The sequence below is a fragment of the Scomber japonicus genome, chromosome 13 (assembly GCF_027409825.1).
Source record: "Scomber japonicus isolate fScoJap1 chromosome 13, fScoJap1.pri, whole genome shotgun sequence".
NCBI lineage: Eukaryota > Metazoa > Chordata > Actinopteri > Scombriformes > Scombridae > Scomber > Scomber japonicus.
In genome coordinates this window covers 14,305,236-14,321,884 of record NC_070590.1, presented here as the reverse complement: position 1 = coordinate 14,321,884, position 16,649 = coordinate 14,305,236, and the positions used below count along the sequence as shown (strand labels likewise).

The 16,649-nt window shown below is 39.6% G+C and overlaps 1 protein-coding gene across 9 annotated transcripts in view; it reads left to right on the top strand.

The window, feature by feature from the left end:
- LOC128371121 (transcription factor COE1-A) overlaps positions 1-16,649 on the top strand; it is an 84,920-nt gene that overhangs the window by 55,093 nt on the left and 13,178 nt on the right. For 4 of the 9 annotated variants that reach the window (XM_053331348.1, XM_053331352.1, XM_053331347.1 and 1 more), the window contains 5 exons: positions 3,332-3,413; positions 4,551-4,661; positions 6,734-6,740; positions 6,818-6,948; positions 8,711-8,837. In XM_053331348.1, coding sequence (XP_053187323.1) covers positions 3,332-3,413; positions 4,551-4,661; positions 6,734-6,740; positions 6,818-6,948; positions 8,711-8,837 — 458 coding nt within the window. Of the gene's footprint in view, positions 1-3,331; positions 3,414-4,550; positions 4,693-6,733; positions 6,741-6,814; positions 6,949-8,710; positions 8,838-16,649 lie in introns of all 9 variants that reach the window. The other 5 variants (XM_053331351.1, XM_053331346.1, XM_053331349.1 and 2 more) reach the window with 2 other exon arrangements.

The window sequence follows — 16,649 nt, the reverse complement described above, 5'->3', positions numbered from 1 at the left end:
GTTATATCATCAGATCACTAACAGGTTATGTCACTAATAGACTGAATTATATCTCCGCCAGGCTTGAGCCTGGAGGGGATCATGTGTTTGCTCGTGTGTGTCTGTGTGTGTGTCTGTCCGCACCTAATATCACACACTGGAACCATCAGCCTAATATTTTTTGTGCACTCTTATGACTATATGTTCAAGGAACTCTCATGATTGTGGTGATTCACAATGCTATTGACTGCTGATTCCTCACTCCTCCTAACCGGCTGGTCGGAGCTGCAAGTGATCAACAACTGCTTCAGTTTGTAATCTGGTTTCTGTGGGGGACAAACAATCAGGCCTTGTTGCCACGTTAGATCAATCACTACCTAATTTCAGTACCTTGAGTGTGGGTCGTGTTGTGAATTCAAATGAATATTGGTAAGATTCCCTATGAGCACATCGTAAAACTTTTGTCTTCTCAGAAGTTCTCGCCATTTTATGATATGCTTTACAACATAGCAAAAGGCATTTTCAGCAATCAGCGAGGCTGAAAGCAATGTTTAAATAGGATGTTGCAGGCCACATTTCGGCCTTTGTTATGGCTCAGAAACTGACATCCATAGAAAAATCTTCAGATTAATTCTGTACTGGATATCTTATAATTCACTAAAGTCACAGTATGAGATGAATAAACCCCTGTTTTTATTACTGCCATCTTGACTCTACACATCTGGCAGATATCAGGTACATTGTACAGTATGTACATTCTTAATGTCTTTTCTGTGTATTTTCCCAAACAAACCTTAAAAAAAGACTACCATATGATTTGTGATTTAGACTGGGTCAATCAGTACTGCATTTGGTGATAGAGAATAACAATTTGGACATATATTTATATGACAACATCACAAATCATTAGGCTACATTAACTCATTCATTTTGTATTTAAAGAAAGAAGAGGAAAGAGAGTTGCAGTAAGGCAGCAGTTTGCTATTGGCCTTGCTCAATCGTGTAGGATGAGAGATGAGCGGCTTTATCATTCACCTGTGGATGTGGGAAAACAAGTGTTACGGTGACCACAGAACAGTGTCACATGAAGTTTTTGACCACTAGTGGTGCCATAGAGGATTGCTTTGATGACTGGGTCCCTGTACTGTTTGTATCTTGTGTTCTAAGTACATCTTTTGCCAACACGTACAATGAGACTTATAATGACATTGACTATCAAATTCTTAATTAATATTGATTGTCATTTCCCATACCCGGTTCACTTGATAACTTGATAAGGAATGCATCTATACAAATAACCATAAAGCATATTGCATCAGTGCATTTCTAGTCAAATGTAAACAAAATAATGTTCTTTACAGTAATAATTCCACAGTATACATTTAAGTACTCTTTTGAGATAATTGTAGTTTACTTCAGTTTTTAAAATGTATTTTGTACTTCTGCCATACTCCTACATTTGACAAGGACATTCAATTTTTGATTTACGGAGGCTCTTGAGCAAGCTACACATTGAAATGATTTAAAATAATACTTTGAAAGTTATTTTTCAGATTGCGTAGTTCGACTTTTTGTAGCACTCAAGTACAGATTGTTTTTATTTTAGCTACATTTTAGTCTTTCTAAAAGATCTGAACATTGTTTTTCCACCACTGCTTCTCATATTTCAGGCAGATGAGCTGGGGATTGTGTGAAACTGCCTCCTTTACATGAAGATCTACAGCGCAGGGTCAGATGAGGTGGTTGTGTTAACGCTGTGCTAGTGTTGTGAGAAGGACTAGACAGTGGGAGGTCAGCAGAGGTCACTGTGGCTGTCCTCCACTGTGATAGGCTGTCACCCAGGGGTGAGGGGTCAAGATAATTAGGCATGCAGAATTCCAGCGCCAGTGTTCTAACGAAGCCTGAGCTCGTTAACGCAGAGTTTTACACTCAGACCTGCCACTGGGCTGTGCTGCACCGTCACACACACATACATATACTCATATGTGGACTACATGTTTGCACACGCACACACCTACACACACACACACACACACACACACACACACACACACACATAGCTCTGCTTTGTTCTGGAGGTCCAGTACAAGGGCTGTCATCTCTCGAACAGCAGAGCACAAGCCTCAGCCACAAGGGAACAGAGGTGATGCAGACTTGTTAAAAGTTTGAATTATCTAAGTGTGCAGTTTCACAGTTTTAAGATAAATACAGAAAGTGGGCATAATATAACAAATTCCAATATAATAGTCCCTCAATATTTGTAGAGCTGAATAATATTCTATTATTCATCTGATTCCACTTAATGATGTGTTTTGTGAAGCTGATGAATCAGATTGTGTACTACATATTTAGTAAGAGTCCAAAAGCATGTATTGCAATGGTATTATGCTGTATTAGAATTTACAGCTACCCAATAACAGGAAATTCAAACATCACAAAGAGACAAAACACTGCTGAGTATGAACATATAATGTGTGCAGAGTGCAGCACAGAGAAATTATTATCTTGTATGTGAGGTTGTGTTATTACTTTTATTAAGCTGTAACACACACAGATGTGAGACAAACATACATGCAGACATGAACATGTGTGTGTCTGTGTTTTTGTGTGCCTTGTTGCTTCTGCCAGGCTGGCCAGCTGGCTCACACCAAAACACAACCTGGATGTGTTTGTTTGCTGTTGATGGCCATCTGTGTGTTTGATTTATTCTCTAACATAGATCTGTGACATATGGTCCCATTTCAAAAACCCAATGAATGCCCCTTTTTAATGATTTGACAATAGGAAAGCACCTCTACAACAAAGATTCAAAACTCTTTGCTTTTTACATGTTGAAAGGTTTGAAACTGATAATGAAGGTCAAGTTTAAGGAAAACAAAAGGAAAGACAAAGGCACTCTTTGCTTTGAGAGTGATGTGTAGGTTACAATGAATTTGGACATAGCTTGAAGTTTGGATTCACTAAAGTATAAAACTGAAGGTCAAACCTAAGATTTTCTCAAACTTCAACTGGCTCACAGTCACATATTCTCACAGTTTCTGCTTGAGTGTCCTGCTGTTCTCCTCCTTATATGTTCCTACAAGGCCTTTATGTGGCATTTCAAAGCAGTCTCAGTTGGTGTGGATTTAAGAACAAAAAACGTGTTCCATATATCCCCAAGGAAATTCATTGTGAATTCTGAACAGTATGAAATATTAATTTCACTGTTTGTATTTGGGGATATGTGTGTCTCTATGTTGGAGACTAGGCTTGTATTCAGGTATCATGAAGGAAAGCAGTGGGGTCATCTTTAGTCTTGTCTAATATTAAACTGTTAAACCTCAAATATTGCATGTCCTCTCTGTCTCTGCAGATTCTTCCTCAAGTTTTTCCTCAAGTGCAACCAGAACTGTCTAAAGAATGCAGGAAACCCACGAGACATGAGGAGATTCCAGGTAGAAACTGTTCTTCTTTTTTTTGTAATTTTTCGTCTTCTTTTTATGTTTGTGTGTCTCACGTTTTCTATCTCTATGTCTTGCAGTCTCTTCTTTCTATGTGCCCTCTGCGCATGTAACACGTAATACAGTACTGCAGCACATAAACACAAGAATGTGTCTGCGTATGTGTGTGTGTGTGTTTCCCTGTAAGTAAATAATCTATCAGCGCCTTTACAGGAAACATGAGATCCTGACCCTGACTAGTCAGAACATAAATACACACACAATGCTGGGAGAGAGAAAGAGAGAGGAGAGGATGTTACAGAGAGAGAGAGAAAAAGAATGAAAGAAAGGAAAGAATGAAAGAAAAATACAGGAGCTTGTTGATAAGATTAAGCGCAGTCCAGTCTTTATTATTTCCTTATCTTCACCGCCACAACACAATCAGGAAGACACCACTTCAGCCTGAGTGGAGATACTGGACGCTCAGAAGATACTGATAGATTTATTACCATGGCACGCGTGTGTGAGTATGCGTGTGTGTGTGTGTGTGTGTGTGTATGTGAGTAATATGTATATGTGTGCATTTCTGTTGGTGCGCTCTCATGTGCGTGCAACTGTGCTATGTATGTGTGTGCGTATGCGTGTGATAGGACAGAAAGAGAGAGAGTCATACAGTAACGACAGTAACTGTGCTTCTAATTGTGCAGCTCTATTGTAGTGGAACCAGAGAAGACAGCTCTGTTTCTCTGGGAGATAATTAAGGGCCGGACCCATCAGAAACTATTGAACAGAAGAGGATAGACACCACACGCACACACACACACACACATGCACACACACACATACAGTGCATTATCACAGTATGTTCGTGTGTGTTGAGTGTGATGGTAATAGCAGTGATAACGGGTTACATTTAAAGAGCTTTTCACAGTTTCATGGTTTCAACTCCTCTTTGCAATGATCTATAGACCCCCAACTCTGTAATCCCTCATTTTTACATTTCTTTTTTTCTTCTTCCTTCTCTCTCTCACCCCTTCCCTCATTCTCCCCTGTATACCTCATCTTTAATCTCCTCATTTCTTGTCCCTCCCATCTATATCCCACTCTCTCTGTCTGGCCTTCATCCTGTCCCATCCCCCTGCTCCTCTCCAGGTGGTGGTATCGACCACAGTCAGCGTGGAGGGACATGTCCTATCAGTCTCCGACAACATGTTCGTCCACAACAACTCCAAACATGGCCGACGGGCCCGCAGGCTCGACCCTGTGGAAGGAACGCAGTCTTACCTAGAGCATGGTAAAAAAGGAGTGTGTGTATGTGTGTGTGCGTGCATGAAAGTGTGTGAGCCTAAGCAGCACGGTCACCAGATGGTTGATGGTTTAATCCTATCAGGTGATTCCTGCCCCTCCATCTGGCTAATCCAACCCTCTAAAACACACACACACACACACAGACACACACAGACACACACACACAAAATGCATGGTGTGGTGCTCTCTCTGTGTGCGCATGTGTGTGTGTGCTGCTGATCTAATATCATTATGCCTCTTTTTCACAAACAAACTAAGAGATGTTCTTATAATTCAGCTGAATACTGATAATCAGACACGCACACTTATACTTTGATGAGAGTTATTGTTGTGATATCGGATTGGATCATATGAGCTTCTAGACACAACAGTCAGACAATATTGAAGTGACATAAAGCTGACTATATCCAGTCTGTTTGGATTATTAGGATACATACTGAGCCTTCTGTGTGTGTGTGTGTTTGTCTGTGTCATATCATTAGTTTAAAAGAAATTACCTGCAGTAATATGTCAGTCGTCCTTGAGAAGAAAGGCTTTGAGATAAAGAGAGAATAAATAAATAGCGCAGGCAAGGAATACAAAGCTACACTGTCAGAATGATGCTTGAAGAAAAAAGTTATTGTGATAAGACAAAAAATGTATCCTCATCTTCACAGAATAATAACAAAAAGTATTTTGAAAGAAGCAGTAAAATAAATCTCTGTCTTGAGTGGCTCATCTTTCATATAATGCCTTCAAAAAGTGTATAAACTTTAATTTTTTCTTCTATTGGCAACAGTGGTCCAGTTACTTGCTCACTTAAAGTTATACTTACAAATTTTAGATCTTATGGACATGCAGTGGAGCTGATTCCCTCCTGGATGTCAACAGGCACTCAGAATAAGTCACATTTTACATGACACTGTCTGCAATAAAAGCTTAATAACTAAATAAATGATGGCTTGAAAAATTGAAAGGACCCGAAACCCACATATTGATCTAAAACCTCACCACTTATTTGCTATTGTAGTGTAAAATCTGGACTATAATGATTGATTATTGAATGATGATCTATTTGCTATTGGTGTATTTTATTAATGACTACTATTTGCTAAGGACAATCAAAACTGAAGGCGTTAGGAGAAGGATGTGATTCTGCACTTTATGATGTTTTAACGACGATTATATGTGATTAAATGTGTTGCACTTTCTATTATTGCTATCTTTAAAAAGGAAAAGAATGCAGTAACAAGTATTATAAAATAATAATTTGATTGTTACAAAGTCATAATTTGATTAAAATAAGATATAACCTATGGCCTAGATTATCTTGACCAAAACTTGACCTCTCTGCCCATCTGTGAGTGCCAAGGCCACAAGTGGAAAATCCCAGTGCACCTGGGATGAGGTCATTGTAAAAAAAATAGTTTGACAGGATTTTGATTGGTTAAATTTAAATTGGTCCACATAAGGGAGAGCGACTTCTCTCTCTCCTACGGTGGGCAGTATCAAAATTATCAGTATAAAAGGAAGAGTTGTATCAAAAATCATTGTATCATTTTGGTATAGACACTGTCTGTGCTATCCAAGGCTTTCTTCGTCGATGAATAAACCTTGTCTGCATTCAGCTGGATGACTCTTGGTGATTTTTCTATTTGGACCTTGTGAAACTTTAACTTTTAAAATAGCAAAGTATCAAGCTTCAATTTTCTGAGATACTCTACACTATATTTACTCTCTTGAGGTACTCAGTAACACAAAGAGACACCTACAGCCAATTAGAAATACAGACCAGCTGAAAGGGACTCGGTCTTTGACTCATCAGTGTATTCAGTGTATAAATGTGGTGTGCTGATCTGGATGACAGCCAAAAGCCAAGGGGGTAGTATGAAGAAATATGAGGTGCAGATGCAACAGGGATGAAAGGCTCCACTACAAATTTCCCTTGCTGTTTAGAGACTGATTGTTCTTTAAAGAAAATGATTCTATTCATTATTCATTGTTTCTACAACAATAAATAAATGTCAAATACAATTTCAATTATCGAGACTGAATGTGGAAACTGGAGGTTTTATCCCACTATGGCAACAATTTATTAACATGTTTTACTCCTCTCATCATCTCATCAGGAGCAGCCCCCTGCATTAAAGCCATCAGCCCCAGCGAAGGGTGGACTACGGGGGGTGCAACGGTCATCATCATAGGAGACAACTTCTTCGATGGTCTTCAAGTCATCTTCGGTACCATGCTGGTTTGGAGTGAGGTTGGTTTGCTTGCAATCATCATCCTGTCATGATGTTGTTTCAACCCCTCGACTGTGTGTTTTTTCCCTCAGACCGTTGGAAGTAATTCAATATGAAAACATACTTTTCCTCATGGTCAGGCTCTTAACTGTCTGTGATCATGTGTGTGTGTGTGTGTGTGTGTGTGTGTGTGTTGTGTGTGTGTGTTAATGTTTGTCTAAATGAGGTTTGCCTCTCTAATGAGTCCCCACCAACAAGCAACCGCTGCCCCTCTCTACCTTCCTTACCCGCACTCCCTCTGTTTCTTTCTCTTTGGAATACTGATCAAATCAGCAGATTTTGATAGCCATCGGCTTAATTTTCACAAAAACACACACACACTCTGTCTCTCTCTCTCTCTCTGTCTCTCTCTCTCTTTCTCTCTCTCTCACACACACACACACACAGAGGCCACTATCATACTTTTCCCCAGCGCCACTCCTCTACAGAATGTTTATTTGTCTTCTGACTCCACTCACCGTGTGCGCCGAGCGACCATGGCTCCCTTCCAACAACAACACTAAGTGTGTGTGTGTATATATGCTGGCATACATGGATGGGTGTGTGTGTGTGCGTATGTGTGTGTATGTGTATTAAGAGCTGAGGGGTTTGTTTACAGTGTTGAGAGCCACACTTACACACACTAACATGTGTACAGAGTTTCAGTTCAGTTCAGTTCAAACTGACTCAGCCCTCTTGGCGTTCCTTAGACTGGCTCCTAATGGATTTTGGCCAACTAAATGTTTCATTTGCACTCAACCTGATTATTGAGTCCTAAGCGAGAAAACGCAGTTTGTGAAATTGATTGCATGTTTGCCAAGTTGTGTTTGTTTGCAGCTCTTCCTCCTACCTACATGCTTTTTACAAACCTGGACCAAATAGTAAAGACTATATTTAAAAACTAACCAGAATGTGATGCTCAAATTTTGGTATTTGTCACATACTTCTCTACTTAATGATTCTCAACATAATTGTTGGTTAATCAGATTTTAATTAGCAACTTGATATTTATGTGGTATTGTGAATAGTATGTGTCCCAATCAAAACATTTCTGTGGGTCAGAAATAAAAAATATAACAATTCTTCTCCTAATAAAACAATCAAAATAAATCAATTATAACATTATATGTTTACTCATGTCACCATACAGTATTCCAAATATACATGTATAAGGGGATCGCCTTTAAAATCTTCGCCTCCTAAACTTAAACTCAAAAAGAGAAAAAGGTTCAGTGTTTGCTGAAAGCACCAAATTCAGATTCAGGACCTGTAATCTGATTTTATGCAAAAATGCATCAAAAACCAATGTACTGTAAATACAGCTCAGTCAGAGATGCCTTTCACCACCTTAAAAAGTTCAAATGCAATACATCTCCAACCCACAAACTAAAATAAACTTTAGAGTGGAGGTCCAGCTCAGTGAATATCATAACATTTAGAAATAGTCAAAATGGTTTTAACGGATTTACAGCAAGAAAAAAACACTTTCTGCAGATGTGTTTTAATGCAGCATAACTTGGCTGTACCAAATCAAGGCTCAAGATGCCTGCTGGCAAAGAAACTCTAAGTGTTACTTACTTCACAATTTTTCTGTGATTTTGGTGATTGTTTAACAACGTACCAGACAGCAGTGTCCTGAAGCTATTTTGTTTCAATCTGGTGATGTCTTGAGGTGTACTGACTCTTCACCCCCCCCCACCCCCCACCCCCTCTACAACACCCTTCCCTTCCTTCCTTCTTTAGTTGATCACGCCGCATGCCATCCGAGTGCAGACGCCCCCCAGACACATCCCCGGGGTTGTCGAGGTCACTCTGTCTTACAAGTCCAAACAATTCTGTAAAGGCACACCGGGAAGGTTCATATACACAGGTAACACACACACACACACACACACACACACACACACACACACACATACACACACACACACACTTGTACATGTTTTTGATTGATGGATTTGATATATTGTCTTGATTTTTCATTTTTTTAAGATTACATTTACATTTACATTTTTTAGAATTGTGTGTTTGCATAAATAAGAGCTTTTGGCGGTGTGTGTGTGTGTGTGTTTTTCTGACTGTGTCTGCATGTGTGTGTGAATAGCGTCTATGAGTTGCAGTTCACTCTCAGGCCAGACAGTGTTGAACTAATGACTGTAGATTAGTCAACATTAACGACCCACACTCGTTAGAATGTTGCCATAATCAGAGGCTCGTTAAAAGCAGCTACAATTAAACAGTCTGGTCTTTATAGCCCTCCATACTGAAACTATTAGTGAAATCATCCAGAACACCCAGTTTACTAACACACACATTAAACGCACACGCACACACACACAAGGTTGGGAAAGTGTATGTGATTTCTGACTGGACTGTTGACTGTGAATGAGTGCCTTCCTGCTTCATTCAGCAGAGAAGGAAGAGGAGAGGAAAGACGAAGAAAGCATGTGTGTGTCCCTGTGTATGTGTTTGCTCATTTTCTTCACACATATGTGAAAATGGATGGAGGTGATGTGATGTCTGGTATTGATCCACTCAACATGGCTCCATCACATCATAATGATGACGTCATTCACAGAAAAAAAAAAAACAGCTGCTGTATAAATTATTTCAGGGATGAGACATTTAATGACCCCAGTAATAAACTAAAGATATAGATTAGGATTTAAACCTTGATCAATACAGATGAAATGTCCTATAAATACTTTCTACATACATTCTGTTTTATCAGTGGTTATCATGAAGGCTATCATGGAAGTTTCAGCTACAGTCATAAGTTCCTGTTTTAATATATGTGATAAACTCCATGTGCTTTTCATCACAATACATACAACAACAAATTCCATGAAAGAGAATGAAATTAGAACATACAAGAAAAAAGGAGAACAGAAGAGAAAAGGAGGGAGAAGTCAAGCACAAAAAACTTATAGGAACTCATTAAACAATGTAAAATACAAGGAAATCGCCACATTGGTTGATTGCCAGTGTAGTTCCTGGAAAGTGTACTGAACAAAACACAATAAGACAAAAGCAGTTAGTTTTAGAAACAAGCGTATTGATTGTGAATGCAATAAACCAGACCCAGACTGTTTTGTTTTTGTTTAAAGTGATTTGATAAATGGAATATTTTGTGTGTGTGTGCGTGTGTGTTTGTGAAGTGTTGTCTAAATGTCCCTGACTGGTAGTTTCTTTGTCCAGACAAAGGTAGGCGGCCTGCTTTTTAGTCAAAACATCTTTGGTCTGACCCTGAGGCTGGCTGACTGGTAATTGGTCCATCTGGTGTCTAACTGCTTCTCCTATTGGGCGCAGATGACCCCCTCTGACCTTGCGATTGGCTGATCGCTTCAACATGTGACCCAGGAAACACGATATGTTACTGTGGTTGCCTGACTCCGCCTCAAGGTCAACGTCTTTCTGGAAGTCACTGGTGAAAGGTCACGGCGGTGAAAGCCAATTGGCTGTTGTGGTTTTTCAGTGCTTTAGCTGTGGTTGCCTCTGGGTGTAAGGATTGAGCAATTAAACAAGCTCACGAGCATGTGCACGCACACGCAAGTATGCAACAACACACACGCATAAACACGCACACACACACGCACAAAGCTACACTTGCAGAAAGGTCATGTCTTACACAACTTACCACACACACTTTCAAACAGGGGCAGGATTTGAAAGTAATTGTAAATCAGAGAGATATGAGGGAAAGATGGTGAGCAGTCTGGTAAACAGATGGTCTACCACATACATACGTACACATCATAAACACACACACACACACACACACACACACACACACACACAGTGTGTGGTATGGCTGCTCCATCGCTCTGGTGGGAAAAATTAACATTCTCGACATCACAAACTCCTATAAACACACAATGCTACAAACTGACAATCAATTAATACTGACACACACATACACACATACACACACACACACCCATACACACACACAAACACGTAGAAAGCAGATTTATCGTCAACGCGGCTGCATAAGGAAATCCATACCTCAGCTGTGGAGAAGAAACTTTTGGTGAAGGCTGAGAGAGCTTCACAATTTTAGACTTTTCCCTCCATTACAAGCAATTTCACTTTCATTTTGCAGAGAGAATGGTAGAAAAAAGAGAGAAGGAGAGATATACAGAAAAATAGAGGGAGAGACACACACATATATATAGAGAGAGAAACATAGGTGGACTTTTAAAAACCAGATTAAAGAATTAAAGATTAAAGAAGTATTGATCCACTCATAAGTGCATCACACACACACACACACACACACACACACACACACACACACACACACACACACATGCAGATACACACATGTACATACACATATACAAACACACAGTCACAGAGAAAAGAAGAGCTGCCGAGAAAGAGATCTCATCTCATAAGGGGAAGAATGAAGCAATAATTCAGTGGTATTGAACTGCTGGCTGGCCAGAGAATCGATCTAACCACACCTCCTCTCCTCCTTTTCCTCTTCTTCGTCATCTCCTTTTACATCAGACATATCTGTTCTTTAACCCACTTTTAAGCCTTACCCGCCCTTTCCTGTGTTCTATGCACTCTTTTGTTTAAACATGACCAAAAGATAATAAATGCACCTCTTCATTTCCTCTACTCTTTGGCACTCCCCCCCTCATCTTTCTCCTGTCTCTCTCCTGTGTTCATGTTTTTTATTGTGAAACAGGAGTGGAGGGTCTGTCCTCATGAAACTTCTATGAGTATTGATCTGCAGGCAGCTCTGGACTGAGAAGAAGAGCGGGGTTGGAGGGATTTGAGGAGGAGTCATGGTGGAATGGTTGGATGGATGGATGGATGGATGGATGGATGGATGTATGGATGGATGGATGGATAGATGAAAGTGGCAGAAGGTGTAGTTAAGAAAGTGGTGGGGGAAGGAGATGGAGCAGAACAGAGGGAGGAGTTAGGAGGGGGTGAGCAGGTGGGTTTCGTGCTGAGATGCTTTCATGGGCAGCAGGGTGGCAAAATGAGTCAAGATCAAACAGGTTCAAGCCTCAGTATTACCAATCATTCATTCTGCTGAGATGACTTTGTTTGTTGGTGACATATTTGAAAATGTACGTCCAGCTGAGGACATACAGTAATTATGGAGCTTAAAAGCTTTTAGGAATAGCAAAAAGTGCTGGAGGTTGATAAATAATAAAATGACTTTGTATTATTCTATGAGGCACCTGGTATACCACATGTCCCCACTTGCTGGACTATCGGGGATGTCACTTGTGTTAATTGCTTTATGTTGTATGTTGTTGACTTTGACATTGGAGATTGTGGTTTGCATCGTCTCCCTGAAACTCTCTGTCATCAAGCCTCCATCTCTTCTTATCTAATATATTAATCTCCTCATCCTGAAATACATACGCTTTATGTTCTGTTTTCAGGTTACATATCTTCTATTTACTTTGAAATAATGAATGTGTCGCATATCATATGCAGCCACATGTCCAGATAAAAAATGAAAACACAATTGCATTCAAAGTAAATGCATATTCATGAGACTTTTAGCAACCGTCACTACTGGAGTTTAGGTGCTTAAAAGTAATATCTACTTAAAGTGTTGACTCTCTTAGACCACCTAGTAATATGGATCATAAAGTGAACATTTCCCTTTGTTGTTTATAACATTTATGCTCTGTGATTTATGTATTTTTAAATTATAGCATGACTTACAGACACTTTAATATACAATGTTACATTAACTGTGTTTTCATCCTATTCAGCACCAGAGACAACTGCATTTACTGAGTGTGAACTGTGTTCACATATAAGTGCTGCTTTGGGAAACAAGTGTTAAAATTAAAGAGCATTGGTAGAAGCACTGTGCACTAACTTAAACTTAACTTCTAAGATCAGGTATTATTGGGAAACAGGGCCCTGTTTTGTCGTTCAGGTTGGAGGGCTTGTAGGGGTAGTTGATACCTTCTTTGGGAGTTTTTCAGCAGAAGCCAAACAGCTGGAGGCTCATGGGCATGAGCCCAGTTCAACGTTTTAGTGTCCAAGCATCCCAACATACACACCTACATGACAGAAAGGCCCAGTGTGTAAACTAAAGAGAGCCTACCTGCTCATAAATCACTGGATACATATAATCCTGTACTCTGTGCTGGAAAGGATGTTTCCTCTCGGGATACTGAACATTTTCCATCCATCCGTTTTACGATCCACACAGTTTTCTCCACACCCCCTCTTCAACTCCCCTCACCAGATCTGCTACACCGTTCTCAGTTTTCTGGCCTGTCTGAGTATATGTCTTAAAATGGCATCGTCTGTAAGATTGGAGATAAATGTGTGTTTGTGAATGTCAGTGTGACTAGTGTTGCTACGGTGAACGCACTTCGGCTGGTATTACCAAGGCCTTTTACAGCTGATGCGTAATCAATCGAACTGATACTTCTGCTGAACTGATACTATTTCTATTTCTGTGTGGAAAGAAAGCACCATAGAAATCACTGGCGAAACCTGACCTCTTGGCATCAAAGTATGCACACACATACACAGACGCGCATACACACACACACACACACACACACACACACACAGACACACACACACACACACACAGACACACACACTGTACATTAGCACATATACAGACTTGCACAAACCCACACTCAAACATTCACACGCCATCCAGCGATGTAAGGTACATATCGTTCTATTAATAAAGAGTCGGTTGGAGACACTTGAGGCCTAAAGCATCGAAACCACTCTAAGTCATCCTGTTGTATGTGTCTTTGTTAATGTGTGTGTGTGTTAAATTAGAGTTGGAATTGGGTAAACGTCTCCAGAGATCTACAGAGTGTGGATCTGACATTGGCAGTTAATTCTGACAGTTGATATCCCTCCGACTGTTAGGCAGCTGTTTTTGTAGTTTTGTTTTTCTCAACCATAACTGAGAAAACTCCTCCTTTTCTCGCCTCTTCTCTCCTCTCACCTGATTTCTATTCTCTTACTGTTTCTCTTCTTATTTTTCTCCCTTCCTTCCCTTTCTCTTCTCTTCTCTCCCTGACCTACCTCCTCCAGACCACTCGATCATATTTATGTAATTATCATATGTGAATCGTAAAAAATCCTAATTTGTCCCAAATTTAAAATATAGAGTTTCCTTGGAGCAGTAATTTTCATTACAACCATTCATTTTCAATTTTCAACATCTGCTCTTTTTACAGCTAACAATTTATGAAGTTATGTTGCTAACAAATTGAGTGGTTTTGGACATAACAGAAACCAGAAACTTGGGTGTGATGTGATAATGAAACAGACATACACATAAAACACATGCACACACACACACACACACACACACACACACACACACACACACACACACACACACACACACGCACACTAGAAGAAACTGGAAAGCAACACAAAAGACATTCAGCTGCAAGTAATTTATCAGTGCTGGATGTGGAAAGTACCAAATATCACTCCAGCTGCAAACTTGGACATCACACACACACACACACACACACACACACACACACACACACACACACACACACACACACACACACACACACACACACACACACACACATACGCACACAAGACTCTCAACACCCCACACCTTCTTCTATTCATTTAGTGCAGCCTCGCTACATCTTTCTTGAAGTCTTTTTCTTTCTTCTTCTCTTATTCTTCCCTCCATCTGTCACTCACACACATGCAGTAACTTCAGCGTAGGAGGTTCAACAGCAGGGTGAAGACACATGTTCAGTACTGACAAATAAACACAGAAGCACACATGCAGATGCGCACGCACAACACTTAAATCCTTCACACAGACTGACAGAGCTTTTAGACTTGATTGACATATTGATTGAGTAAAGACTGTAGAATGACGGAATTGCAACATTAAAGTGGACACTAAACGTTCTTTAAAAGTGTTCAGATTATACCTTCTGTGTTTTTATCATACAGATGCATTTGACACCCTTAGTTATCCTATCAGGTCTATTCATCATTGCACATTTGCATGTAAAATTTAAACATATGCCCTCCATCATAGGGCTGCCATCGCTATAAATTGCTTAAAGGGTTAATCCATCCAAATTATTTCCTTGTCAACCACTTGTGGCATTTAATCAGGCAGGAAGTTTTTGGTATTATTTGTCCAGGATTTAAAATATTGCAGCAGTTTCTGCTGCCAGATACAGCGAGTGAGGGTAATGGAAATTTGTGCCAAAGCACTAAAACATTATCTTAGAAAAACTTAAAAGCAGTGTGTTCGTCTAGAAAAAATGTTACTCAAGATAAACCACAGACACTTGCTGCAATGTCTTTTTTAATGGATGGTACACAGAATGATTCATGGGTTTTTTCTTTAAAAATGTTGTCATATGGAAACTCCCAGATTATGCTAGGCTAAAGTGAAGAAATGAGGGCACAACCTGAAAACATATTCAGATCATATACTTCAGCTTAAACCCTTGGTATGAATACCAAAATTGACACATTTTTACACTGTCAGCCTCCCAGAAAACTGCAGTCCTCCATTATTGTCCACTGAGCAGCATCACTGGAGCAGTTTGAACATCCTGCTTTAAGATCATTTTCACAGCAGTTGTTGATGTGGTTTTCTTCCCAACCAGATTTTGAACTGCCAAACGTTCATTCACAAGCCCTTTCCTCTAACCTCCAGGCTCTTTGAGATCATGCTATGCAGGTTCATTATTTTCCAACCCAGTTTTACAAAAATAATAATGATATAAATAATAATAATAATAATAATAATAATAAAACAACCCTACTTGATACCAGCATGGTACATGGGAATAAAATGTCACAAAATGGGTGCAGCTTTTATTATTATTATTATTAATAATAATAATAATAATAATGCATTTTATTGAAAAGGCGCCTTTCAAAGCACTCAAGGTCACCTTACAAGACACATATAACACAACAACAGTACATCAAACAATATAAATTAGGTGACAATTAGTGCAAAGATAAAGAATAAATATGAATGTGACTACAAAGTGCATTAGTACAATAAATAAACAAGAATATGATTGCATAGTTAGTGAGAGACAGAGTAGGTCACTCTGACTAGGTGTGTTTTCAGGTGGGATTTAAAGGTGGAGACAGAGTCTGAAGTGCGAATGTTAGGTGGAAGAGAGTTCCAAAGGCCGGGGGCAGATCGGCTGAAGACCAAAGAGGAGAGAGTTACAGTAGTCCAGACGGGATGTGATCAGGGTGTTTACCAGGATAGCAGTACAGGATGGTGAAAGTGAGGGATGGAGACGATTGATGTTGCGTAGATGGAAGTATGTAGACCGAGTAACGTTATTGATGTGGGCTTCGAAAGATAATGTGCTGTCCAGGATAACAGCCATGGTCTGCTACCATGTTCTTTTTGAAATGAGATCATACTGAAGAGTAGGTGACTCAGGCAAAGCTGATGTAGATACAGATGGAGATGCCACCAACATCTCGGAGGCTGACCATATAACATGTCATTTAAACATGTATGTACAAAAACATTAAATTCTGTGTCATTTTGCATCAAATAAATGTTTAGACAGACAGGTTAATTGCAAAATCCTACAGAAAAGTTTGAATATTTGCATTTTTCTTCATCACCACTGACAGGAAAACCAGAATTCTTTAAAGGATGATTCACAATTTTTTTCAAAAATGATACTCAAAA